The sequence below is a fragment of the Branchiostoma lanceolatum genome, chromosome 9 (genome assembly GCF_035083965.1).
Source record: "Branchiostoma lanceolatum isolate klBraLanc5 chromosome 9, klBraLanc5.hap2, whole genome shotgun sequence".
NCBI classification, from domain to species: domain Eukaryota; kingdom Metazoa; phylum Chordata; class Leptocardii; order Amphioxiformes; family Branchiostomatidae; genus Branchiostoma; species Branchiostoma lanceolatum.
In genome coordinates, this window is record NC_089730.1 from 6,670,765 (window position 1) to 6,698,012 (window position 27,248).

The window sequence follows — 27,248 nt, forward strand, 5'->3', positions numbered from 1 at the left end:
TACACGTTTAACCAAGAATCCACACACAAAGGGACCTGTAATAGGAAAGACCGAATAAATGCTTTCATGTTATCTATAATACCAAGAATAATATGGTGCTTTGACTCTTTTATAAGAAGCAGTGTGTGATATCTTTTTGTTTTCACTGCGTTTTTGCTTGCGTCCATTTTGACTGTAAAATATGAATTTTTAAACTGGTTTAAAAGAATGCATGCATGCAGTGCTCAAAGCATAAATTCCATAGGTGAGAAATTTGTGTCAAACCATGAACTTATGAGGCTATATGTACTTTTGAAATATCACAATACTTTAAAGGAAAATAAATAACATTCGAGTGTTTGAGACCGCTTTTAATTCCCCAAAATATATAAATATATCACTGCAGTATTCTTTAAAAAAAAGGATAATGAAAATATATCCTCTGTATGTTTTGTCATGACAATGGCTTGTCTTGGAGTGCTTCCTCACAGTTTGGATACACTATATTCAACTCAAACAAAATTCACAAACTACACTCTTAGATACAGTAGAATAACACTAAACTGTCTATGTTACAGAATCTAGACCTTTTCACGGACCCCATTGCATGTAGGAAGAGGCAGAGCACTATGGGTAATGTAGAGAATACTACGTATGACAACATGGACACAGTACGCATGCGCGTTGTCATGGTAATGTTGCTGTTTGCCTTCACCGTTACTCAAAGTGCCCTTCATCTCACAGCGTGCAATGGGATCCGCGAAGGGTCTATAAGAAACTACGATCATTTTTTAAAAAGTAGCCCCCAAAAATGCTATATCTAACAATATAAAGGCAGTCAAAGCAATATTAGGTCCCAAAAAATGCTGAAATCTTTTAGCTAGTGAAATTTGCTAACATTGTTTACCATATTTCCGTAATAACTTCATACTTTGAGCATTTCAAAACCGCGCAAAAACGTGCCTACAAAAACCCTATGACGATTTTCAATGAGTTCTCACATCACAACGATGTCATATTTTTGCATCATGGACGTCGCTATACATTGTGATAGTGTTGTTTGAACTAGTCATGTATAGAAATCACAAAATAAACTGACTTTCAAAATCCGATTTTCGGGCCCTAATATTGCTTGGGTTTCCTTTAACTACCGTACAGTATGCGTCTAGACCTAGAAGCTGTGCTATCGCTATTTTAAGTTGTTTCTAAATTTGTCTAGGTGACATTCCGTATCCGTAACAATTTCAAGTTCTCTTTCTCTATGTACACACAATACTTTTCCGGTAATGATGTTACCTACCTCACCATTGAACGAAATAAAGGATAATACAATTTACAAACAAACAAACAGCACATCTAAACAATGCCTTTGAGGCTATATCGATGCCTATATTTATCATATGTACAAATAGTCTCAAACGTCTTTGAGTAATAATATTACTCATTTAAATGTAAATTTCAGTGTATTCATAGACCGACAGAAATACGTTATAACTTTTCAGGTAGATAAAGTGAAACACATCATTCACACTAGGTACATACATTGTACATGTACTAGAAAACCTGATGTCATGGTATGGCTTTGTCTTGTGGCTTTTTGCAATGTGGTGTTCTGTCATGGATCGATAGAGGTCTCTTCAACACGGTAATATGTGTTGCCAGTGTTATGTTGTCCGTACTGGATTACGACCAAATGTATGAACCTGAATTATTTTCACAAGTAATATGGAGGGAATCTTGTCTCAAAAACGTTTTAACCAGTAAAATAGATTTAGTTACTTTGCATTATACAATACATTATAATCTCATGGACGGGAAAATAATAAACATGTATTTTCTTTCTAGCCTAAACTTCTACCCCGTGGGTTTACTAAATTTTACCCAGTGCCTTCAGCAGCGTTGGTGCGTTTCTTACCATACGATTGATTTGGCTAAAGTTCTTTTCTTTTAGGAGTGATAACGTTACCATTTAATACAGTGAACTATGTACTAACAATATACAGGACGGATGTTAAAATCCCAGAGATGGATGCTCATATAGACAAATTTAACGAATTTGGTCTGAAAATAAATATTTTGTTTTGGGCAAGAAAATAACTGTGGCAAAACGAGGTTTCCCTGCTATTTCTGGAATGGACGAATCACAAGTCTGTTTTGTGGCTTTTCTTTTGGGGGACTGGCTTTGTGGGAGCCTTCCTTAGAGGGGTGTCGTCTTGTTTGGCGACTTTAGCTGCTCTCTCCGTGTCTTGATCGACACCATCTCGGTCAGACTCTTGGCGTCCCGTGCATCAGCGACCCCTTGCGACATCGCCGATATGTCATCCGGTATCTGATAGGCGTCTACAGGGTTGGGCTTGATGTTAGAAGCCGCGTACGTTTTCCACCCTCCGCCCTTCGCGTTAAACAGCAATCTCTTCCTGACGTCTCTTTCTGGCAGCAGCGATTTCTTGAACAAAACGACACCTAGCGATTTCTGGTTGAGCTGCGCGTTCCTCTCCTTCTTGTGGCGGTCTACCTTCCAGTGGTCCGTGAGTGCGTCGTCAGGGTCCAAAGCCAGACATCTGAGCCGCTGCGAATTCCTTTCCGCTCTCCTCTTGTTCTTCTCGGGTGTCTTTTCGCGGGGACCGTCCGGTGGTACCGGTTTGGCCGGTTGTTGTCCGGTGCGTTGGCGAAACCAGGCCCCTAGGGGGCGCTGTTCCTGCAGACTCAGCAGTTTCAACTTCTCCCGCCAGGTGAAGTTTTCCAGATGTTCTAAAAAATCCTGAATGAAACATAAGAGGAAAATAACTATAAAATAAATGTACAAAGGCAAAACATAGCTTATCCTTAAGTTTTGTAACGGCAACATTTTTTCATCAAAGAATATCACAAAAACTATGAGAACTATCTAGCCTCCGATGCAGACTCCTCCCGGCTGTTTTCTTTTTCAAGTTACAGTTTTATACTATTACACTCTTTTTTCTTATTGCTCCTATGTAATAGTATAAAACTGTAACTTGAAAAAGAAAACAGCCGGGAGGAGTCTGCATCGGAGGCTAAGGAAGGTATATCAAGCATTAAAATAAAAAACGTGCATTTAGGTGCTGAAAAAGAAAGTGGGGGACGACGTCAACTTCAGTCGTTACGTTTCATAGAATCATTGTGCTTAAATCTCCAAGCAGAAGTAGGGTACGGCTCAGTTTTTGTGGCTTTCTTAGTACATCTTTCTAGTGGCTATACGTCGTCTATACCATTCTCTGCTTTCGCCTTCCTCCTAACGCGTAAAATACTCACCTGGACCCTACATCTGCTTGGAGATTATATAGTGCATGCATTAGCACAGTTGTCGTGCAAGTGTGACCCCTGTTTGAAAACGTGGACATACGGACAGAACAACGAAAAACTCACACAGGAATTATAAAACCATACAGAGACGGATCATTTACGGATGGGTGCTGCAAGGCTGAGGTACCCACGTCCCTTCTTATCGTGCCATATCTGTGTGGAGAGAAGTCATCAACGGTGTTGAATTAAAAACAATTTGCTAATGGAACAGCTAGGTGCTGACCGCCATTTTGGTGTCCATTTTTGCCTTTCAATAGATCGTAGCATTCACATCCTTTTTGTGTTTTATCGGCAAGTTTTAAAACTTTGTTTGGTATTCATTTTTCAGTTGGTTATTTGGGAGGATCAGAACGTCTTTTAATGTCCGTATTGAGCTATGATTCACTGATATGTAAATGAAGACACCATCATGGCGGCGGACAAAGAGGTGACGTCACGTGGAAACTATTTCTGTGAAAACGCAATCGTGGCATGCTGAAGCAAAACGACTAAAAAACGTGCAGCTACAAGACAGGCTCGAACACCACTGTGACAGGATCGAAAGAAACAACATTTAGAAGATGTGAAAGATATGGTCTACTAGTTTACCAATCTGTCATCAGATATTGCCAGAGACGACCGCAAAACTGCCATGGTCGTCTCTACCAGTATCTGCTTGTAGATTAGTTACAAAAGTTCATATATCTATCCACCATTTAGAAATAAAGGACAGTGTCTTTCAAGAAATAGTTCATCAGATATCTGCGCTAAACCTTGAAGTGTTGTATAGAAATTGGAGCATGCGCTATTCATGCAGTAAGAGACCCAACCACCTGCACACCTGTTGACAGAACAGAAGGTTCAACGTCAAGACACCTGGAGGCCACCTGGCGCCATTTTCGGCGCGAATCCGCGGAGGACCCTGAGTTCTGGGTCCAACATCTCCCGAGCGGCGACACTCGGGTGGATACGGGGGGACAGAGGGGCTAGGTGCAGGGGAGTGGCCCGGCGACGGTTCGCTTCTATGGTATAGCGAAGTCGCGGATGGATCTGGTTGGATATCCGGTACGGTGCAGGGACGCTCCTACTGCGTGGGGCCGGTACTGCAGGCAAGGGAGGGTAGGGCTGCCAAGTATCGAACTGTGAAAAGTGACGTGACAAAAAAACCTGACACTTTGAGCAGACGTAAGACAGGTTGTGTAGTAATAACAAATAAAGACGAACACATCCTGTTTGACAGTTTGTAATTGAAGTCGCTTCCTCTGTGAAAAGTCACTAAGTTTGACAAACATTGAAATTCTTTTCCCTTGAATCATGTCATGCTTACATGATGACGGCGCTATGTAGGGCAAAGAAAGCACCACCAAACAATTTTTTTCGTGTTAATAAGTGGCTAATAACTTGTTAACGATTTAAATCATTTTCCTGACTTTTTCTCCGTTTTTTTGTATAATACTCTTTTATGGAAAATGATTTTCAAAACAACCGTTTTTGCTGAGTGAAGATTCGGACTTCATTTTCTTCCAGGTTAAAAAAAGTAACATATTTTGCCAAACGTCCAGCACCAAGTACACAATGGGGAAATTTTCTGGACGCACGACAATGACGTGCGACGTCTTTGACGTACGTCGCCTTTTTTCCTGGGTGTGACGTTGTCTCACGTCATTGTCGTACGTCCCGAAAATTTTTCCAGTGTGCATCGGGTCAAAATCAGGGCAATTTGAGGGAAGGTTGATAATTATTCAAAGTTCCGTGGAGAGAGAAAGTTTCACCCCACACTACCTCACCTGTCTGTCCATGGCCATGATGTTGATTCCCGTAGCGCTCATGTCGGACACGGACGCCGCATCGGCCGCTTTGGAGTCGGCACTGGGCTCGCTCCTGTAACAGAGGTTGTCTCTCAGAACCGTTCAACTCCATGATTCAAACGTACGTTTGTTTGTTTGCTTGTTTGATAGTGAATTTGTGTGTACGTGTGTGTGTGTGAGGGGGGGGTACGTTGTGTGTGTAAGGAAGGCAGATTCGTAACGTTTTCTTATATGACCCCGTTCACACTCAAAAAATTGAATCGGATTAAACATATTTTACTCCGATAGGAATGATCCCACCGCGATTGATTTTTGCAGTGTGAACTTGGTTGATTTTGGTTTTTCCTGGATCGGATTATTTGCAACTCACCTTCCGGAGATAGTTTGGGAGGATAGAAAGTTTTTAGAAACCAATCCAATCCGATCGAAAAAGAAGTGTGAACGCAAAGACGATCGGATTGCCGGTGTTGTCGGCTGGTTCCGGGGGTATGAGGTAATACATCAGGGTATCTCCGCGTATTCATTACAAACAACCTTCCGGTGTTTAGATGTAACGATTTTGCTTTTCAACATCTGCTTTTACGTACTGTGAGGGGGCTTTGGTTTGCGAAGACTACATTTACAAAGAGCTAGGTCCTACAAAATTGAAATAAAGACACGCGATAAACATGGACGGACCATCTTTTTTTATTACAAAGAAAGGTTCGAATCTAGTAGACTTTTTCCTAATCATTGTCAACTATAACTATATTTTGCTCTTTTGTGTGTATATGGTCGATGTAAACTATATTATTTAAGTAAATGCATTGTGGCTGTCTCGTTTTAGGAGAGTTAAAACAGCCCCAAAACGTCACGATCTAACTTCCTCACATCTGCTTGAAGATTAGATCCAGACCAGTCCACGAGTGTTTGACCACCCATCACGCTTGAGTTCACACAACAAACAGAGGGGTCATTCTGATTTCCGGTCAAACTACTCTGGACCTGGTCACTCACTGGGGGGCTTCTTTGAGACCTTTCCTCGAGTGTTTTGTGAAGCGTGGTTAGATTATAATCTCCAAGCTGATCCAACGGTTGCAAAGACCGTATCCAACTGGCAGTTTTTATTGCAACCGGGTTGTTGTAAGTTTATTGCAATAAAAACTTCTTCTGCCAGTTGGATACGGTCTTTGCAACCGTTGGATCTTCTTGGAGATTAATTAGATTATACTCTCCAAGCAGAGGAGTGGGTCCGGTTGGTTTTAGACGTGTTTTAGGCATTTTTGTCGGGCTTTCTTCTTTGTCGTGTTTTTTTTGGTCTCACTAACGTATGGAGACAACAAATAAACATGAGAAAGTAGAAAGCCCGACAAAAACGCCTAAAAACAACAACCAGCCGGACCCACTCCTCTGCTTGGAGAGTACTTAGAACTTAGATTACTGGAAAAATAGTAGATGTTCTACTAGTATCTCTCTACAGGGTCTCTCTTTGGCCAGTTTCTACTATTTTTCCAGCAAATTGTGGAGCTTGGTAGAGGCTACCATCTTACAGCTTTCAGTAAGCCAACAGTTACAAGTAAATGTCTCTGTTCTACCGTATATCGACTGCCTTTACGGTTGACATTAGCCAACCGCTGCGTCTGTTCCGGCGTGTTTCTGCCCTGATGTAAACCGGAAAGCATTCCTTTCCACAGAGGGACGATGGAGGTTTGCCAAATAAAACAGTCTCCAGAAACAAACCGTTCCACTGTCTCACTGAAATACTTTGGCTAGCTCACTGGTTTTGAGTAGCGCATTGTTTTAAACTTAACAGTATATCCGCGCCCCTAGACAGATGCACATTTAGTAATCTCCGAACGGACGTTGGACGGCAAAGTCTAGCCTCTACCAGGATCCAAAGGTCACTGGAAAAATAGTAGAAATTGGCCAAATAGACGGATAACATGCAAGGGGAGTTGGTCCGCCAAAGAAGTTACAGTTTGCGACCTATAATTCATCTCCAAGCAGATCTACACGGTTCCAAAAATCGTATATGATAGCCAGAGAAGCTCCAGTCAGCCACGTAAGCTCCAGTCCGCACCGTAGCTTATCTGGCTGACTGGAGTTTCTCTGGCTAGCATATACGATTTTTGGAACCGTGTAGATCTGCTCGGAGATTAACCTATACTAGTATATCCGTCTATTTGGCCAATTTCTACTATTTTTCCAGCGACCTGTGGAGCCTAGTGGTAGAGGCTAGGCAAAGTCTAGCTAGACAGTTTGTAACAGAAAATGGGGGCTAAAAACGCCTTGCAACATCTGCTTGGAGATTTCATTTTTGTACCACGCAACACATTGATTTGAGTTGTCTGTTTTAATAGCTCTCAGTCTGTAAGAGGCGGTCAGTACGTAAAGCTTGTTGAAAGAATGCTAGCTGTGTCTCTATATTCTAACGGTTGAATTTCACCTTGGAAGGCCAGCTGAAATGTCTGTTTCAACATATCCCATCAGCCTCCTCGCTGGAACAGACGGTTGATGACGCGCGACCTTGAACGGCTGTTTAAATTAGCTGCGAGGTCAAGAATGTGTCTCTCAGCCTTGTGCCCTGGGCTGTCCCAAGCCTAAACACATCCATCAACTGTCTACACGTCAATTCGACCCCGCCATCTTTTTTTAAACGTCCTAGAAGGTTCTTATATTTGCGATTTTTCAGTCAGGCCGCTGCGAACAATGTCTACCATTCGAAGCGCAACTTTTGTAGCGTTTCAAAATACGTGGAAACTCAAACCTACTCTTCCGTTGTTATTTCAGTAACATTGTACGGGAGACAACTAAGAGGGTTCTGTGTTCCAAACTACAGTCGTTATAGCTCCATTCAAACTCTCTTTATTTATTATAGTTTGTTACAATCTAAATAACAAACAAGACGTTCATAAATCATGACAATCTCAGAACAAGGTTGATCTCAAACAGAAAACATTATAGACTCGTAAAGCCGCGACAAACAAACAACAAAGATAGCGTTGTACCTGCGGCAAAACGTACAGGTGTATGTGCCAATTAGAGTAAGACTAAGAGATACCGTACAAGACAGACTACATATCTTTGAGTATTTGTTCGTATCTTCTGACGTGTGTGAGGTCGTATCTTGGCCTCCCTAAGGACACGCTAGAACATACATGTCATTATTGTGGTACTATTTCAGTTACTCGGTATTCAGTGTTATCTGACCTTAGGTGTAAAAATTCAGTTCTTTCGGGGCAGGAGAGTTACCACATTTGTAGCCTGGGATACGGTGGTCAAAAGACTATAAAAAGCAAAGCTGAACCATAAAATAAACAAATAAAACTACGTGACTTTGAGAGAAGAAAAAGCAATCTCAAAAGAAACATTTATTGTGCAATTAGTTAGTTTAGGGGCAGAGGTCAACCACAGGAGCGTCTCTTTTTTGTTTTAGTTTGGGCAGTTACGGTGCATTCAGGTTTGCGAGCCATTGTCAGTAAAGTTTGCTCTACGGCCAGAGTCAACACAAACTAGCACGGTTAATACTATAGCGGCGTCTTTGGTCAACGGTTAACTAAACTAAGCCAGCTAAATGGCTGTTTGTAGGGGAGAGAACAAAAAGATCTAAAGGATAGGTACATATGTCTAAAATACACAGTACGACTGTACGTAGTACCTTCAAGGCTTTACGAAAACTTTCAGCATCGCAAGTTTACCATCACATATACGTCAATATTGTATGAACATTTATCAGATTTTTACCGTAGACATTCATACAAGCAGATGTGTGCAATTATTTGAGAAAATACGGTGGCTTGATTTGGACGAAGTTTGCAGACGACATTTAGCTGTGATGACGTCAATATGTGTTGTGAATATTCTTCAGGGGAAAGAACTTCCGGTCTAAGGAAGGAGAACCTTCTACAACTGATGGAAAACAAATGCCGCCAAGGACAAACCAAGGACACTGAAGTTTGAAGGTCTTTTCTTATTTTCATAGAAAGATATTAACGCAGATGTCGAGTTGATTACGACTTTTTTTACGACGGCAATGCGTAACTTCTCTCCAAACAGATGTTAGGAGGCAAAAATGTTACGATTTTATCTTCTTTTTTTTTAATATTACAAGCAGCTATGCAAAATTGTAACATTTTTCTAGCTCGTCGAAAAACCTGGGAGCTAGAAAAACGTTAGATCTGCTTGGAGATTAGTGAGATACACCGAAGGACCGACTAATCCACATACTGGTATCAAGTAGTACACAACAAACACAACGCTAAGCAACAACTTGTGTACTGTATTCCCCTCCTTACTCAAGTTAAATAAACAATTCTATTCATTATTGTTATCCATAAACAAGGCGTACAAAGGACGGGAATTAAGTTAACTCCTCTTGACGATCATTGGACACGGGAGCGGAGTCCGTTACTTTTTGAAAAATTTGATGGAAGTGAAAATCAACACACACTGTGAAATCGACACAATTCGTTTTAGTCATACTCAAAAGCCAGATTACATGCATTCTTTATTATATTGTATATTTGTATGGGTGTTTTGGGATGCTTTGCTCTTATGATATATGTTTTACCAGTTTCTTTAAAAGGGTTACAAGTGAGTTGACAATACAAACAACACTCGATACTAAATGCTAACCTAGATTTAGAGGCAAAACAAAGCTATCGATGAGAGGAAGGTACCACTTTCAAAAGCAAATTAGTGCAATATCTAACGTAACGTCGCATAACGATATTGCAACTTTTTGCTTTTTGAAAGTGAGCCTCAAGTTCAGATAAACAATATTTAATACATCGGATAAACAATATTTATGAATATCAATGTATAATTTCGCGCCTCATACTTGCCATTATCATACTTATTTATAGTTCAAAAAATATATACTGGACACATCGAAGGAATTTTTCTCTTTAGAGCAAGTAATTTGAGGTGTGGCTTTTGTTTACGCTAATTTCATGCATTTTCAGCTAGGTGTTGATGACAAATACCATCTGTTTAACACATGGTAACAATCACGTTTTATTTATATTTACTATCATCTAAATTTGCTTGTTACTTATAAAGGAGCGCAAGCATTTAGTACAGGTTGCAAACTGAAATTCATACACATTTTCTGCTAAAAAAAACGCGCCATGACCAGTCTTTAATTTATGATACAAGAAAGTTTTGAAAATACGGTGACAAGAAACAGCGGATTGATATATTTCTGCCCCGCGGCTCCTGTTTGCATTCTTTCGCGACATTCTTGAATTTATTGACGGCTTCCAGCTGATAGTGGCAGAGGGGCATCAACAAAACGTGCAAGATGAATAGAAAAAAGACTAACTCTGGATTAAAATTTATGGAATCTCACACTCTTAGGACATATTACACCTTTTCTTTTTTGTTTTACAATGACAAGGGGTATTTGTAAACATTCAAATCACAAAGATATATAAAATGCGAAAGCACGCGCGACGAATACTATTTCGACTGCATTTTCACGTAATTTTGTCCCCAATGGACCTTTGGGCTTCAACCACTTTATTTTATGAAAGTTTAGCTGTGTGTTATGGATAGAAAACTGATAACGTTTGTATAAAATGTCATCTGGATTTCGTCTTCTTTGCCCGGTAAAGAGTTTTTCATGAATTATGCAAAGTGTGGGCCTCGTCACCTATCTGACACTTTGGGGGAATTTGTGGGATTTGGGCGTCAAAGGAGAGGAATATAGAAAAGGAAAACAGAGCAAGACGGTTATCTAAGCTTTAGGATAATACAAAAAAGAACCGACAAGGTTGTTTGCAAGGCCGTAAGGTTTTAAAATACCACCGGAAATAACAAAGACATCTCCATATGCCGAAGTATGGGGGCCTAAGGGCGGGAAAATGCATAGTGCAAATTGTCCAAATGTAATTACTCCTGAATACCACTACTGAATGCAGGAATGCGTGCGTTTTTAACCCTAATATCTGGACCCGTGAAGAACAAGAATATAATAGTAGCTACAATTTTAAGTTAACAAACATATGTGTAGCAAACCAAGGACAGTGTCGTAATCGACAACTTTCTAAACTTTACAAAATTATCGTGCTTTGGTTAAATTATGAATGCCGTGCTCATATTTTCGTGTCCGCGCAACAAAGGTATGTTTTTTAAGAACACCTCAAGTGGTTTGGTAAGGGCGGTTCCAAAACTCTCAATTACTTCTGCCACACTTACCTTACTATGGATGTGTATTGAGGTTTGGCGGGTCTGTTACTGATATTTGAAGGCGGTCGTTGTTGCTGCCTGTTGTTGGAGTTCCCATTGATACTAAACGCTAGAGTTAGAGTTCCAGGGTTTGGGAGGGACTTGGAGTTACTGTTGGAGCTAGACCCCGAGTCTCGACTCTCTGTAGTGCCCGTGCTCGGTCGGCTCTGCGAGGCGGCGAAGTGAAGACCACAGCCGGCGGTACTGCTGCTAGCGTCCCCGGCACCGGCCACAACCCTTTCCGGCCCCCTGGCTGGAATTTGTTGTGAAAGTTGAGGCGGTGAATGACTGCTTGTTAGCGCTTCCTCGGTGACCGGGCGGGATATGGATGAACCCGAAAAGGAATGCCAATCTCTCGACGTCCCCGTCACAGCTCTACGGAGGACTCCCAACTTCGGCGGCTCTAAGGAGCCACCGGGAATGTCTTGGACTCTTGTCCGTGGTATTAGGTAGGGTTTCTGAGGGTCCGCCCTTCTGAGAAGGGCTACCAGAGCGTCTGAGGTGAAGTCAGGGTTGGTGTCCCGCGGGGCCACGGTACAGGAGTGGTCTCTGCGGTACTGCTGAATGTAGCGCCCGATGTCGCGATAATGTCGGAACTCGTACGACGCTCGGAGATTCTGTTGGCTGAGTCTTCTGTCCTTGGTGCTACGGAGCCGTTTGGGAGCGGGCTTGTTGGCGGGGCCACCACCGTCCTTCAAGCGGCGTGGGGGCGCGCGAGGGTCCGGGATCCAGCCGCAGAAGGCGTCCGCGTCCCTCGCCCGTGAAGCGTGCAACTGATCGAGGTCGTCGTCCGTCTGCAAGAGGTTGTCTGAGAGCTCGCGGTCCCGGTACGCCGCGAAGCCGTGCAGCACATCGCTCTGGCACATGCTCTCTGTCATGGGTCCCCGCAGGACGACATCTTTACTCGGACATGGGTGACTGCTGGGGAAGAATGAGCCGCTTTTTACTCAGAAATGAAGACTGAATGAAACCCCGGTCGCGGTCGTAGCAACTAAGAGAGGTCGCAGTAAACACGCCACCCAGGGCCTTTCTGAGTTGCAAAACATCTCGTGGGACGTATCACTTTGCAAATATAGGGGCGTTTCGACTTTCTTGAATAAAAATATCTTTGATGTAAACATTTGCACAGCTCCAAAGTATATTTATCGGTTAAAATTAAACTTAAAAAGCTATCAGAAACAAATAAAAGTAACAATCTACCATTTTGTTTAATTTTATACTTCTATTAAACGAATTAAAAGTGTTAAGCTCCCTACAATAAAATGAACTCATCCAATAGACAAACAATTACCCCTATTTGGTTACTTCGATCACTTCCCCCGAGGGCTACCGAAAACCTCTGCGTTCTCCAAACAAAATATATCGTCGTGGGCCCCATTCAAGCTACGCAAACTCAAGTACAACGTCTCACATATCTAGTTGCTAAGAACACTACCAAAGTAACAACCCAAGACATTTATAAGATATAAGATCGCTGGTTGTCAAGACGGGTCAGGACTGGGTAAAGTTTTTTTTTCCACTCATGTGTTGGGTGGATAAACGGTTTAGCATCGCCTGCAGCCATACCTGCATCAATGTATCCCTTATCTACTTATCAGGGTTGTTGTTCGGCGAGTTGTTGGGCCATTTGTCGAGGGCTTCGGAGTTCGGACTAACATACTGTAATTCACTTTATCTTCACGGTAGCAAAATTTCACGGTGTCAGGAAAATGGACATTTGCACTGAACTTTAACTTCACAGTGGAGGCAAGTGATTTACAGAACGGATGTGTGAAGGAATCATAAATAATAACAACAGTTCTTTTTTTTCATGGTGATGATACAGAGGTGCCATGAAAACAATGAGCATAACGTTACAGGGAAAGAAGCAAGAGATTACAGTACATAGCAGTTCTTCTTGAGCACAAGTGCACCTTTTGAATGCGATTCTGTTTCTGACAGTCCCACCAAATTGTGCCACAGTGAAAATTTTTTTGACGGAAAAGTATTACCAAATTTTGTTTTTTTTTGGTCTAAATAAAAAAGAGTTCTTCTTGTTACTAGGAATATGGAGAAAATCAACATAATCAAAAGAATGCAGATTTAATACACACCATATGCTTTAAACTCTATATTCTTTTTCAAGTTTTCAGAAAAGTAGTAGTGTCTTTGAATTCCCTCCCCCGAGAACTAAATAATGATTGAAAAAAGATTGCTATTTTCTAGCAATGGGGCAGGAAATTCTGAAGAATGGATTGGTTTCTTTCTATTTTCAGGATGCGGAACGGGTGTGACGAACACCATAAATTTCCAGGCTATAGTATATAGATTAACTGTTTTATGATCTTATTCAAACATAATTACATGAAACGTTAATTAACCCACCAGGCACCCGGAGACTGATGGAACACGCCACACCCATCATTAGATTGTGAGTAGATAGGACAACGGGCTAATCTTCAAGCAGATCGGCCGAGAGGCTAGATTGTTACGTTTTCCTAGTTGCCATTTTCTGGTCATACTGCATGAGGAGGTTTGGTACAGAAAATGAGAAAACGAAACGATTTAGCCCTCCTCCAAATTCTGCTTGGAGAGTTCATTACAACCTCACATACCAAAGTGCAAATTTTGGACTCTGATTTTAAGGATTTTTAGAAGATTTTTGCCTTCAAGTCATTCTGTGGCCAGGAACAGCAGGTTGAAGACACAGAACTATTGAAATATTATCGCGGGCCGGTGTCATCCTAGTTAGTTTTCGGTGTCTGCCATATACTAGTTGATATTGAAGCGGGAAGTATGGGAGCCGCCGTTGAATTGTTTTGATGGGAACAATAGCTGCAAATATTCGCACAAACACGTACTATCAATCAAATCTAGATGCTCCATGCAAAATTCCAAAACCCAATGATCCCCAATGAACATGATACTTGAAAGTCTGCCCAAAAGGCACTCTATATATTCAAATTCATCTTCAGAAAATTATACAGTCTTCGCCAAGAAGCTTCAAGAAAGGTTTTATAAGTGAACAAGCTATTTGTGTTTTGGTGTGTGACAGTGTGTGTTTACGAGTGGCCAGCTAATAAACAATATTCCTGGAAATTGATTCAGATATTTGCCAAAGGCAAAGCAGCCTAGAAAATGTCTAGTCGGCCCCAGTCGGCCTTGAAATGAAACGTTTGGCGACCTCGCTGCGACCGAGCGATTTGATAGATCATCGATAAAAAACGAATCTTTTTACACTTTGTGTGTTTTTTTAATTTTTAAGTAACACTTAAATTTTTGCATGGTATTCCCATCATAAAGTCAAGGGTAACACAAATCCAATTTAGGACGCAGCGAGGTCACCAACGTGTCGCGGGTCCAGTGAGAGGGGAGCCTAGTATTTCAACTCTTTATGGTAACCATACTTCGGTCTCGGCCACACATATGACTTCCATCAGTTCTTTTCCGGCGGTCTGTCTAGCCGGGAAATTGGTAAGGCTGCCGTGACTAATCACAATATGAACTGTGTCATTTTACGAAGAACCGTGAAGAGTTGTTCTAAAAATATAGGAACGTGTTGGCGGGTCCAAAACTGCGTGGTTCGCAAAATGAAAGCTAGCTGTCGATTGTTATATTAGACTTTAACATGTTGGAAAAATGAAACTGCTATTAAGTTTATTCACAACAAAATTATAAAGCAATATGAACTGTGTCATCATACGAAGAACCATGAAGATTTGTGCTAAAAATTTCAGGAATGTGTCGGTGGGTCAAAAAGTACGTGGTTGGGCAAAATGGATGGTAGCTGCCGATTGTTTTATTTGACTGTAAAAAGGAAACGGCTATTGAGTTTATTCACAACAAAATTAAGTCTAAATATAGCAACATTATCATACCAATAACCATGAAGATTTGTGCTAGAAATATAAGGAATGTGTCAGCGGTGTCATGTTGGGTGAAGGTAGAGCCTTGAACTAAACAGGATGACACTCAGGCTACTCCAATTTGACTGTTGGAAAAAAAAAATTAAAATCAATAGCCTGAATAGGGAAACGCGAGCCGTGGCGAAGCCGCATTGCAGTATGTACCACTAACTACTTGAAAAAGCACCATGCTTCACCTCAATTGAGGACGACTGCTTTACGTTTCACTTTAGGGAACTCGGTTTGGTATCTAATTTATTCAAAGTTATTGAATGATAACAAACAGCTGTGCTACCATGCCGTCAGGCAAACATAGCTAGCTCATGATTGGAAGACCTGTCAATTACGACGAGAAAAGTTTTGAAAATTACATCGGCTTAAAAGTTTGAATGTGACATTGACGTTATTTGTGCAGCAATTACAAGATAATAGTGCATATGGGCTACTCTCCAAGCAGAGGTTGGCGGGGAAGATTGTGACCTTTTTATCATATGCCCCGTTTTTGTCCGCTTTAGATGATAAAAAGGTCACAATCTTCCCCACCAACATCTGCTTGGAGAGTACATATGGGCCATGATTATGCTAAATCACGTCTGCTCACTATGTGATGTTCTTGAAGGCAACCATCTTGTTCTCAATTTGATGATGATGTAGTTTCGTAGTGTTACACTTCATTATCATCTCCTGGTACCCGTTGGTTGTAAACTGTCGTGGCAGTGGGGACCCCTAGTGGCCAAAATAATCATTGCAGAAATGTAGTGCGTAATAACACAATGCTCTTGCAGTACTATCAGCAACAAAAAGAGGTCGCTTTTGATACGTGCATCATTTTCAGAAATTTCACTGGCAGTTTGCACACAACAACAGGAATTTAGACTTTTTAACAGCCTTCGAGTGATATTTTCAAATCTACCTGCAATCACAAATTCTATTCTGCAGGTTTAAAATTGATTATTTCGAGCCCTGAACATTTGACAAGAAAAAAGACGGCGTCGTTCCCACAACGCACTGCGACAAAGATGGCGGCGCTGGTGGATCTGAACGTCGCTCGTAAACATCTCAGCGATGCTCTGGGCGAAAATATCAAACAGTAAGACTCAAATATTTATTTCTAAAGAAGGAATATAGTCTTAAGAACATCTGAGTTTGCGTTGTTTTAACTGAAACGTTCGCCTTCGTTTTTTGCGAGGCGACATTGTGGCGGGAAACGCAAAGCGTTGAAAACAAGGGTGGGAGGGGGGCATGCAGTGTTGATGTAAATATTTGTCAAAAATGAAAGTAGAAATCTGCGAGTTTCCCTGGCCAATATGCCAGTTTTATTCAATGAAATAAGTGCAAATAATACACGTGCTTCCCATGAAAATATTTGTACAATTACTACAATTATTGACGTACTTCTTAAAGGCAACCAAAGCAATATTAGGGCCCGAAAATCGGACTTTGAAAGTCAATTTATTTAGTAATTTCTATACATGATTAGTTCAAATAACACTATCACAATGTATAACAACGACCATGATGCAAAAATATGACATCGTTGTGATGTGAGAACTCACTGAAAATCGTCGCGGAGTTTTTTGTAGGCTCACGAAACTAAGGGGATCATCGTGGCACATATTTGCTCGGGTTTGAATTGCTCAAAGTATGAAGTTATTACACAAATGTGCTATCTGTGTTAGTAAATGTCACTACAACAAAGATTTCAGCATTTGTTTTCTCAATTTTTTGGTCCCAAATATATTTTTTAAAGGCAAAATTATGTTTTGCTCAACAAAGTACATGTCTGTCCGTGTGTAAACTGTAGGTACTGGGCCAACATGAAACTGTGGTACAAACAGAAGATCAGCAAAGAGGAGTTTGACATGGAGGCCAGGAGACTGTTGACTCAGGACAACGGTAGGTCAAGTTTATTGTGAAGATTTGGTACATGCATGTGAAGGGATATTGTATCTGTTTTTTCTTCTTCTCATAACAGGTAAACTGCCTTCATGTGTAACACACCAATTTTGTGCAGTAAAATTATTCAAATTGCATACCGGACGGAAAGGTTTAATCCACTTACAAGGATGGACCCCTAATCTTTTCAATAAGTGTGATGGGTTCTTTAACATGGTTGAGCTGTAGCACTCCTCAAACACAGGAGCTCTTGCATTACGACCCATCTGAGACTCTTGTGAGAGTCAAGTGAAGTTATACTGATAGATACAAAGTTCCTTTCCCAATGGCGAAACATTAGAGCTTGCTAGGGATTCAAACTCAGTACCCTTGGATCCCAAATTTCATCTCCTATGCACAGTTTCATAAAAGTTTTAGGCCTGACCACCTTCACATGAGCACAAACCAGTCCAAAGTGACCACCCAAGGGACTTGAAGATAGTGGTCACTCAAGAAAAGTGGCCTCTATGGACAGGATTCTGAATGTTTGGGTCAATTTTTCAACATGACTGAATACCTGTCCAGAATTGCCTGGGTTACTGAACTAGAAGAATGTCTCTTTTAAGATCTCAGAGTACATGTACAGAAATATTAATGGAACGGGGCTCAGAATTTTTTATTTTTTTAAATATTTTTTTAACAGTTCACTTCCACAACGAGTTCCTGCTAGCCATCCTGGCGAAGTGTCAGGCCATGCAGACCAGCCCTGCTCAACAGAAGGCCGGCAAGTTCACACCACAGCAGAAGGCCAGTAAGTACACAGTAACAACTAACATGTAATTGTTTACATATACTTTGAGAAAAGATTCCTCACTCATTTTGTGTATCTTAACTTAGAAATCCTACTAATGGTATCTGTATCTGTATCTATATAGCCGGTATAACCGCTCCTTGGCGTAACACACCAGCTCATTCATCTGCAATAGAAAATGTATGACCAAGACACCTGTATCATGTACATGATTTGTGTGGATCTGCTAGACTAGAAGCCAGACACGAAAGCTATACTAGTGCCTGCTCTACAGGGCTAGAAATTCATTTTTGGGAATAGTTGCAGTGCACAACATAGAATAAAGTAGATTATAAGACAAAACATAATTACAAAGTTTAACATTACTGCTTCTCTTAAGAAATTTAGTCTGTAATTCTAAAGCTAACTTCAAAATTTCAAACAAGTAAAACAGTATTTCGAGCCCTGCTCTGTTAAGGCGGAGCTGAGGTAGACCATTTTTAGTTTATGAGTTCTGGGTTCTCCACAGAAACGCATGGCATAGTATAGCAGTGCTGTAGGAGGGTAAAATAATCCATATATTAGAAAACAAGCATCATGAATTTGAAAAGCTGTGTAGCAGTGCTTAGCTAGCAGTATAGCCGTGCGGAACAGTTAATTTCATTGTTGGAAAGTTTAGGGAGTACTCTGGAGTTGGGCATAAGCAGTAGTGTGTATTTTTTACTGTAGAATCTTCTTTTCTGTACTAATGCACACGATATTTTCCTTCAGTTGTCACCAAGGAGGCAGCAGCAGTGGTGGGAACTCTTCCTCCGGGGAAACTCAAGAAAACTAAAGTCAAAAAGAAAATCAAAACTCCCAAGGGCAATTTTGAGGTAATTATATTATATATTACCTTTCGTGGTAGATTTTAATGTACCTTTTTTATTGTGCTACGCCCGTCCTTAGGTACGTTTGCCTGAAGAAGACATTAAATTAACTCAAATTTACTGTAAGTGCAGAAATGTTTGCAGGGTTTAAATTTTGCGGTAGGGATAAAATGGAGTGTTTACGGTGGTTCTGAGTTCAAACAATAGTAGCGCTACAGTCACGCAATGGAACGGCATTTCGCGGTGGTTTTAAGTTCGCTGTCAATAGTTCACTGCGAAAACTGCGAACATAACACCACCGCGAACATTTCTGCATTTACAGTAGTGCAATTAAAGGTTGTTCTAAGAATATATGATAGTTTTTATTGACACATCTCTATTTTGTATTTCAGCATCGGTTTGTCCCAGCCAGTCCCTTCATGGATCTCCCGGAGACGACGATCAAGTCAAACCACCAGGAGAGCGAGCTGGTGGGGTTCTGTGCGCGACAGATGACCCTGCCCGACCTGGGCATGCTGACCGGCAGGCTGATGGTGACGGCCTGGGAGTGTGGGTTAGAACAGACCCAGGACGAGGCCGTGCATCTGGTACTGTACGCTACAGAGGTGAGTTCATTTCTAAAGATTCGTCTTAGTTTTCTTGTTCAGTGTATCAGTATACAGGGCTGGAAATATTGGGTGCATGTAATGCAGAAGAGCCACCTATCTGAACAATAAGGAATAGCAGCCCAAACATATTTGTCTCATCACACAGTACTCGCGTGGTTTTTCTTTCGCGCTAAGGCGAAAATGGGGTGTTGCTGTGGTTTTAAGTTTGCTGCTGAGCGCGATAGTCACATACAGCTACAGTATTGGACAAAAATGTTTGTGGTGGTTTTGATTTAAGTTTGCTGTGAAACGGTCGCTGCGAAAACTGCGAACGTAAAACCACAGCGAACATTTCTGCATTTACAGTATCATAGCCTGATTGATACGTGCTTCAGGGTCCCAATAGTATCCATAAAAGCCCGACAGGAGGAGTTTGTGTTATACAGACTAACAGTGTCCATCCTGTCTCTCCCACAGCACTGCCTGAAGGACATCCTGAGTGCCGTACTGACCAGGAGAAGAGCCTACAGGCTGAGGGACGGCAGCTTTAGATACGGGATGGGCTCAACCACCGCACAGTCATGTCTCAGGAACGCTGCACGACTTCCCACCATGTCAGAAAGGTACAGACTGTTAGTTGATGAAGGTTAGACATCCAGGTAATAAGATACGCCAAAAATAATTACTCAAGCAACTGGATAAGATTTTGAAACAGTCAGACGTTTCAGATAGCATCCACTATCTTTCGTCAGTGACTAAAGAAGGATCTGATAGAGCTAGGTTTTATACATACTGTTGGTGTAATTCTTGATTTGTTAAAGGCAACCAAAGCAATATCAGGGCCCAAAAAATGGGAATAAGAAAAATGCTGAAATCTTTAGGGTAGTGACATTTACCAACATTGTTTAGCACATTTGTGTAAAAACTTCACACTTTGAGCATTTTAAAACAGTGCAAAAAACGAGCTGTACAATGATCCCCTTAGTTTCGCGAGCCTTAAAAGGAAATGTGACGATTTTCAGCGAGTTCTCACATCACACTGACGTCATATTTTTGCGTGATGTCATGAAGTTCAAATTTTTGGATGTTTGGACGGACAGGGTGAAATTTTTATCCTTACCAACAAGCAAATTTTGTTCCTGGGACAGAGGTATGGGTCCTGGAGACAGCCCTTATGCACAACCTCTTGTATGCAAACCTAACATTATGTACACATTGGTATCAGTACTGAGGTATACCAGCTATTTCTTCTCAAATTATTTTTGGCAAAACCACAGGGGTGAAGCCCACTTTATACTTGTATTCTAATTGTGTTTTCTTGGTGGTCTGCAGTGCTACAACAGTGTCCATTAGTAGTGGCCATATCCAGGGTATGAGGTCGACGTGGGAGGAGGGGGAACAGGAGGCGGCCATGTTGGCGGCGTGCCACAGCAGCGTAGAGCCGCCCTCGCTATCGCCCATCTCGCTACAGGACGTGGTGAGAGGACTGGAGGTGAGTCGCATGGCAGTGTTGAGATACATAGGTTCAGTTGTGGGTATACTGTAAATGTTCGCGGTGGTTTCGTGTTCGCGGTTTTCGCGGTAAGCTCTTCGCCACGAACTTGAAACCACCACAAAATTTTCTGCCCTCCAACCCCCTTGTCTACCAATGTCTCAAACGCAAACTTAAACCACAGCGAACGCTCCATTTTCTCCCTACTGCGAATGCCTTTTTGGAGCGCTTACTGTAAAAAAACCAATTGCAGGAGGACAGATCGGCAGTGCCGTCCTACAGTTTACATTTTCCATGTGTACTTAGTATTTAAGATACTGTAAAATATTTAAATTTTTGCAATGCCTTTCTGAAGAGTTTACTGTAAAAACTCTAATTGCAGGTGAACAGATCGGCAGTGCCTTCCCACACAGTCTACATTTTCCATGTGTATTCAAATTACTGTAAAATGTCTGAGCTTTTGCAATGCCTTTCTGTAGAGCTTACTGTAAAAACCCCAATTGCAGGTGAACAGATCGGCGGTGCCATCCCACACAGTGTACATTTTCCATGTGTATTTAAATTACTGTAAAATGTCTCAACTTTACAATGCCTTTCTGAAGAGCTTACTGTAAAAACCCTAATTGCAGGTGAACAGATTGGCAGTGCCGTCCAACACAGTGTTTATTTTCCACATGTATTTAGATTAACTGTAAAATGTCACAACTTTGCAATGCCTTTCTGAAGAGCTTACTGTAAAAACTCTAATTGCAGGTGAACAGATCGGCAGTGCCGTCCCACACAGTCTACATTTCCTATGTGTATTTGCTTTAAAATGTCTGAACTTTACAATGCCTTTCTGGAGAGCTTACCGGAAAAACTCTAATTGCAGGTGAACAGATCGGCAGTGCTGTCCCACACAGTGTACATTTCCTATGTGTATTTACTTTAAAATGTCTGAACTTTACAATGCCTTTCTGGAGAGCTTACCGGAAAAACTCTAATTGCAGGTGAACAGATCGGCAGTGCTGTCCCACACAGTGTACATTTCCTATGTGTATTTACTTTAAAATGTCTGAACTTTACAATGCCTTTCTGGAGAGCTTACCGGAAAAACCCTAATTGCAGGTGAACAGATCGGCGGTGCCGTCCCACACAGTTTACATTTCCCATGTGTATCTAAATTACTGTAAAATATTTAAACTTTTGCAATGCTTTTCTGAAGAGTTTACTGTAAAAACTCTAATTGCAGGTGAACAGATCGGCAGTGCCGTCCCACACAGTCTACATTTCCTATGTGTATTTGCTTTAAAATGTCTGAACTTTGCAATGCCTTTCTGAAGAGCTTACTGTAAAAACTCTAATTGCAGGTGAACAGATCGGCAGTGCCATCCCACACAGTTTACATTTTCCACGGGTATTTGAATTACTGTAAAATGTCACAACTTTACAATGCCTTTCTGAAGAGCTTACTGTAAAAACCCCAATTGCAGGTGAACAGATCGGCAGTGCCGTCCCACACAGTCTACATTTTCGCCATGGAGCGTGCGCTGTCCCGCATGTGGCACCCCTCGCACGAGGAGCTCGAACAAGACGACATCCACAAGAGGGAGGAAGAGCACAGAATAGAACAGCAGCAGAGGTATCTCAGAATATGACTCAATATCAAATCACTGATGAACTGAATTTCAAAACATTCATATCAAAAATAGAACAGATGAAAGGACCACTCAATAAATAGTGAGTAGCAATTTCTCTTTCCATATTTAAGTACTTTACAAATTGTACTAAAAACATTGACTTATTAATGATAGTTAAGGACTTTTCAAATTGTGTACTTTCTATTCTAAGTGCAACTTAAACTTTACTATTGCAGTTGGAAAATGTCCTTTTGTCCATCCTATTGTATATCTGTACAGTTGATATTCATTATGCAGTAACATATACAAGGGGTATCATTTAAATTCCCCATTATTTACTTGAGATAATAATTAAGATTGCCATTATTCCGTAGGCATTAGCATATATTATTGGTATAAAAATAGACTTCCAAATACTAGTGATTTACCCTCCTAGAGGCTAGAATTTGATACTGTATATTATGTATTGTGAATCTTGTTCAAAGAGAAATAAACTTTTTGTACGTGACATTTGAATTGTGGGCTTCAGTGATTTTAGTAGGAGTTGATGATACTGTAGATTAATATATTTTCATGTGGGTTTAATATCGCAGTAAGAACTCTATTGTAGCACAAAAACACATATTAGTGACTGCAAATATTCTAAGATTTACAGTATATCTGCACTCTATTCTATCTGTGTCCAGTCTGTGTGTCATGTTTTGTTCTTCTTAGCTAATGGGAAATTAGTCTACGGAAAATTTGAAATGAATACACTTTGCATTCAGGGTCACACTGTCATACCTCATTCCACCCTGAATAGTAGACCTTTGCCTAAATTGTATCCTTTGAGGTTGCTTCTTTGACCACTAACCTTAAAAGTTAAATCTAATTAAAAACTTGTTTCTTTCCCATTCACAAAGTTAATTCCACTCAATTCAACATAGTATTTTCCAGTATGAATTCTGGATTATCAATGTCACCTTGAAAATGTTGTATTACAGTTGAGAACAAGTTTCTCTCCCATGTTTCGACCCAAGAACCCTCTGACTCATCCGCCTTCTTCCTCACACTGCGCATGCTTGTACCTTCCTGGCTGTTCGTACAAAATATTTCCTTAATCTTTGAACCATCGTTTGGATGGATATCGATGCCAACTTGTTTCATGATGTCGAGGACAATTTTTTCCCTTTGTGTGACCAACTCGTTGTACCTTAAACACACATTGAAGAAGTTCTACGGATCATTTTTGATCAAGTCATAAGCCTTTTGCATGCGTAGCAGCCAAGTCGAGACAAAGAAGAAAGGTATACCCCTTGTACCGGTATATGTAACCAGGCGTACATCGTCTATGTAATCCTTCTTAAAATATGTCACCATGTGCATCATTTTGTGAATGGGGAAGAAGCGATCGACTCTCAACATTGTGGCGAGGAAATATTTCCAGTAGCTGCCTGAAAATAAGACACTCATCCATGAGTCGAAGAAACCGGGTAAGTCTCTGTATAGGAAGATTGTCTTGGCTTGGGGAATGGCTCTTTGGATAAAGTCGGCGATGAAGACTGCGAAGCCTTGGACTTTGTAGCAGATGACTGGCCGGGATGGGTTATTCTGTAGGAGGTAGAAGTTGAGTAGGACGGTACTGGACCTCAGCACAGTAAGGATGTCTTCCTCTTCTTCTTCTGTTAGATTGAAGTCATGGGCCTGGGCATACTGGTGAAACAATGTGATACATTGTGTAATACTTATTTATCACAGTTTGTCATATATCAACTTTTAAGACTTATTCACGTACAAGTAAGGTCTTTTGCCATAACTTAAGACAATTACACATATAGACGTACTTAACTGTTTGACAAAAATAAGAATAAAACGTTAATGATCCTTTGACCCAGTCACAACATTTCTTAGACACTTGTTTCCTTTGGAATGTATTATACATGTACTACTGTATGTTATGGGAGCGGAAAGGGAGAGGCAGTGGTAACTACGGAGTGGTAACTACGGAGAATGGTAATCTCCAAGCAGATTTAAGGGTGGCAATGACAGAATCCAAAGGGAAAAAAAGAATCCATCTGGACTTGGATACTGTCATTGCCACCGATGAATATGCTTGGAGATTCGGAGGATAGTACCCACACTACATGTGTTGCCTTCACGGCGACCCTCAAAATGGAAAGAAATAGCAAAGATGTGCAAAACTATTCCAGCTTTTCAGCTTGTGATAAACATCGAAGTGATTGTCGCTTCTTTAAGGTATAACACTGGAAATCTGATTTATCGGAAGAAGTTGGCACTTTCTTTCTCCGTCAGCACTAGCCGAAAAGGACGAATTTTTAGTCACGCTACGCTCAGAAGCGTCAGGAATGTTTGATATTACCCACAACCTCCCCTAGGGTCATCAACATGTACTTAATATTCAACAAGCCTGGGTGTATAAAAGGCACAAACCTGTACACCTGCTAGCCGTGGGTACCGCGCAGAGCCCTGGTTCAGTCTGGAAAGAAAGGTAGGTGTCACGTTGCTCAGCTTGATGTCGGTGTGATATGTTTTAAAGTTTTCATTTTGTAGGAAGTTCGCAGATTTGATAATAACAGCGACCAATATTGATATCCCTAAACATGTATACTGGGGCTCCCGTACAGAGAGGCTCCCGTCTTTGTGTACTGCACCCCGGGAAGCTTTCGTTTGTTTGTTTGTTTGTTTGTTTGTTTGTGCCTTTATCTAAACTCGAAATTGGTTCATTCGGCCATCAGGGCCGCTTTTCACAGAGACGGTGTGCCGGAATACCAGATCGTCATTATGTGTGCAAACAAGAAAGCAAACAGACTTCTTTCCCGATCCCAAAACGTTTTAAGGTCTCAATTCTTCTAAAGCATCCGGACCTGACCAAATACCACACTGTTTCCTCAAAATGAAAGCTAGTGAAATCGAACCAGTGTTGACCAATATTTTCCAGCACTCGTTGGACACAGGAGAAATCCCTAAAGACTGGATATAGATTCTATGCGCTATTTTAAGAGGAGATAGGGCGGTCACTAGCAACTGCAGACCTGTTTCACTGACCTGTATTTCCTGCAAACTACTCTAACACATTAGACATGTACATAGCCATGTCATTATAATAAGCACTTAGAAGTACATAGACGAACAAGCAGCACCATGGATTCAGCACCAAGGATTCAGAGCTTATGCCAACAGTTCAGGGCACACCTAGTGCACATGAACAATAGACAGGTGGATTTAGCAATACTCGATTTTACTAAAGCTTTCTAAAGTCCCCCGTAGTAGACTCATCTCAAAGTTGGAACTTCTTCCATTGTCTAGTTGATGTTTTGTCTTTTGAAGTGATCGTCTAGTTGTTGTTTCAGACGCTTACAATTACATATATTTTTCCGACTCTACGTTTAAAATGTTATGTTAACATCGTAGGATATGTATATATCTATACATATGTAACAAACCTTCTCTTTCTGTGTATCCCTGTACAAAAAAAACACACAAATGAGTGAAGGAAAATTACGATAACTTGGGTGATCGCCGTTCAAAATTAGTTTCAAAACATCAACAAAGTTGTTGTGATTTTGGGATCCGATCGCACATCAAAATGCTGCTGCCCACCGATCAGACTATGAATGCAAAAGTCCAGTCCGGGCATAGCAGCCTTTTCGTAGTCCGCAAGAAAATACATATTTTTGTCTGCGAATGTCGTCTGTTCGCTTTGTTGTTTGCTGTCCCCATAAGCACAGTCTGACCTCCTTGGTTCAGCGCAGTCCGGGCATAGCAACATTTACATGGTCTGGAAGGAAAGACATGTTTGTGTCTGAGAATGTCGTCTGGTCGCTTTGTTGTTTGTTGTCCCCGTAAGCACAATCTTACCTGACATTCCGGTACAAGCAGAGCATCGCGTTCCAGGGGTGCCGTGCCCGTGTTACGAATGTAAAATGTTCAGTTCAGCGCAGTCCGGGCATAGCAACATTTACGTAGTCTGGATGGAAATACATGTTTGTGTCTGAGAATGTCTTCTTTTCGCTTTGTTGTTTGTTGTCCCCGTAAGCACAATCTTACCTGTAACCATGATTCCGGCACAAGCAGGCCATCGCGTTCCGGGGTGCCGTGCCCGTCTCATGAATGTTAAATGTTCAGTTCAGCGCAGTCCGGGCATAGCAACGTTTACGTAGTCTGGAAGAAAATACATGTTTGTGTCTGAGAATGTCGTCTGTTCGCTTTGTTGTTTGTTGTCCGCGTAAACATCTGACCTGACATTCCGGCACGTGTTACGTTGTTGTTGTTGTTGTTTTCTGTGTGTGTGTGTGTGTTTGTGTGTGTGTGTGTGTGTGTGTGTGTGTGTGTGTGTGTGTGTGTGTGTGTGTTTGTTTCTTAATGAAAGGTAAAGCAGCCATCCTCAATTGAGGTGAAACATTTAGCAAGTAGCTAGCGGTAGTGCAATATGCGGCTTCGCTACGGGTCGCGTTTTTTGACCAAGCACACCGGGTCACCCCTACTCTTCTCGATAAGTGAGTTGTGTTCTTTGTTGTTTAAATTTTGATTCATTTTTTGTTAACATATAGCTACGTAACGTACCAGGGTTTCCGATTTCGAAGAAAGCAAAACGCCTGCACGTCAACTTGTCATCGGATATTGCTGAGAGACCAAAGACTTTGAAGGTGCGATGGTGTTGTCTAGACAAATTTATTATTATCATTATTATCATTATCATTATCATCATCATCATCATCATTATCATCATTATTTTTGTTTTTAATCAATTCATCTAAGCCTGATGTTGCCATCGATTTGCGAAGAAAGGCGGCTCAATTGTTACTGATAATGATAATGACAGAAATAGTAACGAT

The 27,248-nt window shown here is 41.2% G+C and overlaps 2 protein-coding genes across 8 annotated transcripts; one reads left to right on the forward strand and one right to left on the reverse strand.

The window, feature by feature from the left end:
• Nucleotides 1-329: 329 nt before the first annotated feature.
• On the reverse strand, nucleotides 330-12,345 carry LOC136442565 (uncharacterized). Of its 4 annotated transcripts, none has more exons than XM_066439481.1 (4): nucleotides 11,268-12,345; nucleotides 5,070-5,163; nucleotides 4,159-4,422; nucleotides 3,338-3,456 (listed from the first exon to the last, which is right to left on the reverse strand). In XM_066439481.1, exons 1-4 carry the CDS (start codon nucleotides 12,173-12,175, stop codon nucleotides 3,397-3,399), a joined length of 1,326 nt encoding a protein of 441 aa, XP_066295578.1. In that variant the 5' UTR covers nucleotides 12,176-12,345; the 3' UTR covers nucleotides 3,338-3,396. The 4 variants fall into 4 exon arrangements, with proteins under 4 accessions (XP_066295577.1, XP_066295578.1, XP_066295579.1 ...); XM_066439482.1 differs by having other exon boundaries at nucleotides 3,357-3,456; nucleotides 4,124-4,422; XM_066439484.1 differs by having other exon boundaries at nucleotides 3,357-3,456; nucleotides 4,116-4,422.
• Nucleotides 12,346-16,141: 3,796 nt separating this feature from the next.
• Nucleotides 16,142-22,921, forward strand: LOC136441969 (transcriptional adapter 1-like). 4 transcript variants are annotated; one of them, XM_066438539.1, is made up of 8 exons: nucleotides 16,142-16,271; nucleotides 16,986-17,077; nucleotides 17,760-17,867; nucleotides 18,618-18,721; nucleotides 19,108-19,320; nucleotides 19,780-19,925; nucleotides 20,635-20,794; nucleotides 22,267-22,921. In XM_066438539.1, exons 1-8 carry the CDS (start codon nucleotides 16,201-16,203, stop codon nucleotides 22,429-22,431), a joined length of 1,059 nt encoding a protein of 352 aa, XP_066294636.1. In that variant the 5' UTR covers nucleotides 16,142-16,200; the 3' UTR covers nucleotides 22,432-22,921. The 4 variants fall into 4 exon arrangements, with proteins under 4 accessions (XP_066294636.1, XP_066294638.1, XP_066294635.1 ...); XM_066438541.1 differs by lacking the exon at nucleotides 22,267-22,921 and adding an exon at nucleotides 22,144-22,260; XM_066438538.1 differs by lacking the exon at nucleotides 22,267-22,921 and adding an exon at nucleotides 21,902-22,137.
• The last annotated feature ends 4,327 nt before the right edge of the window (nucleotides 22,922-27,248 follow it).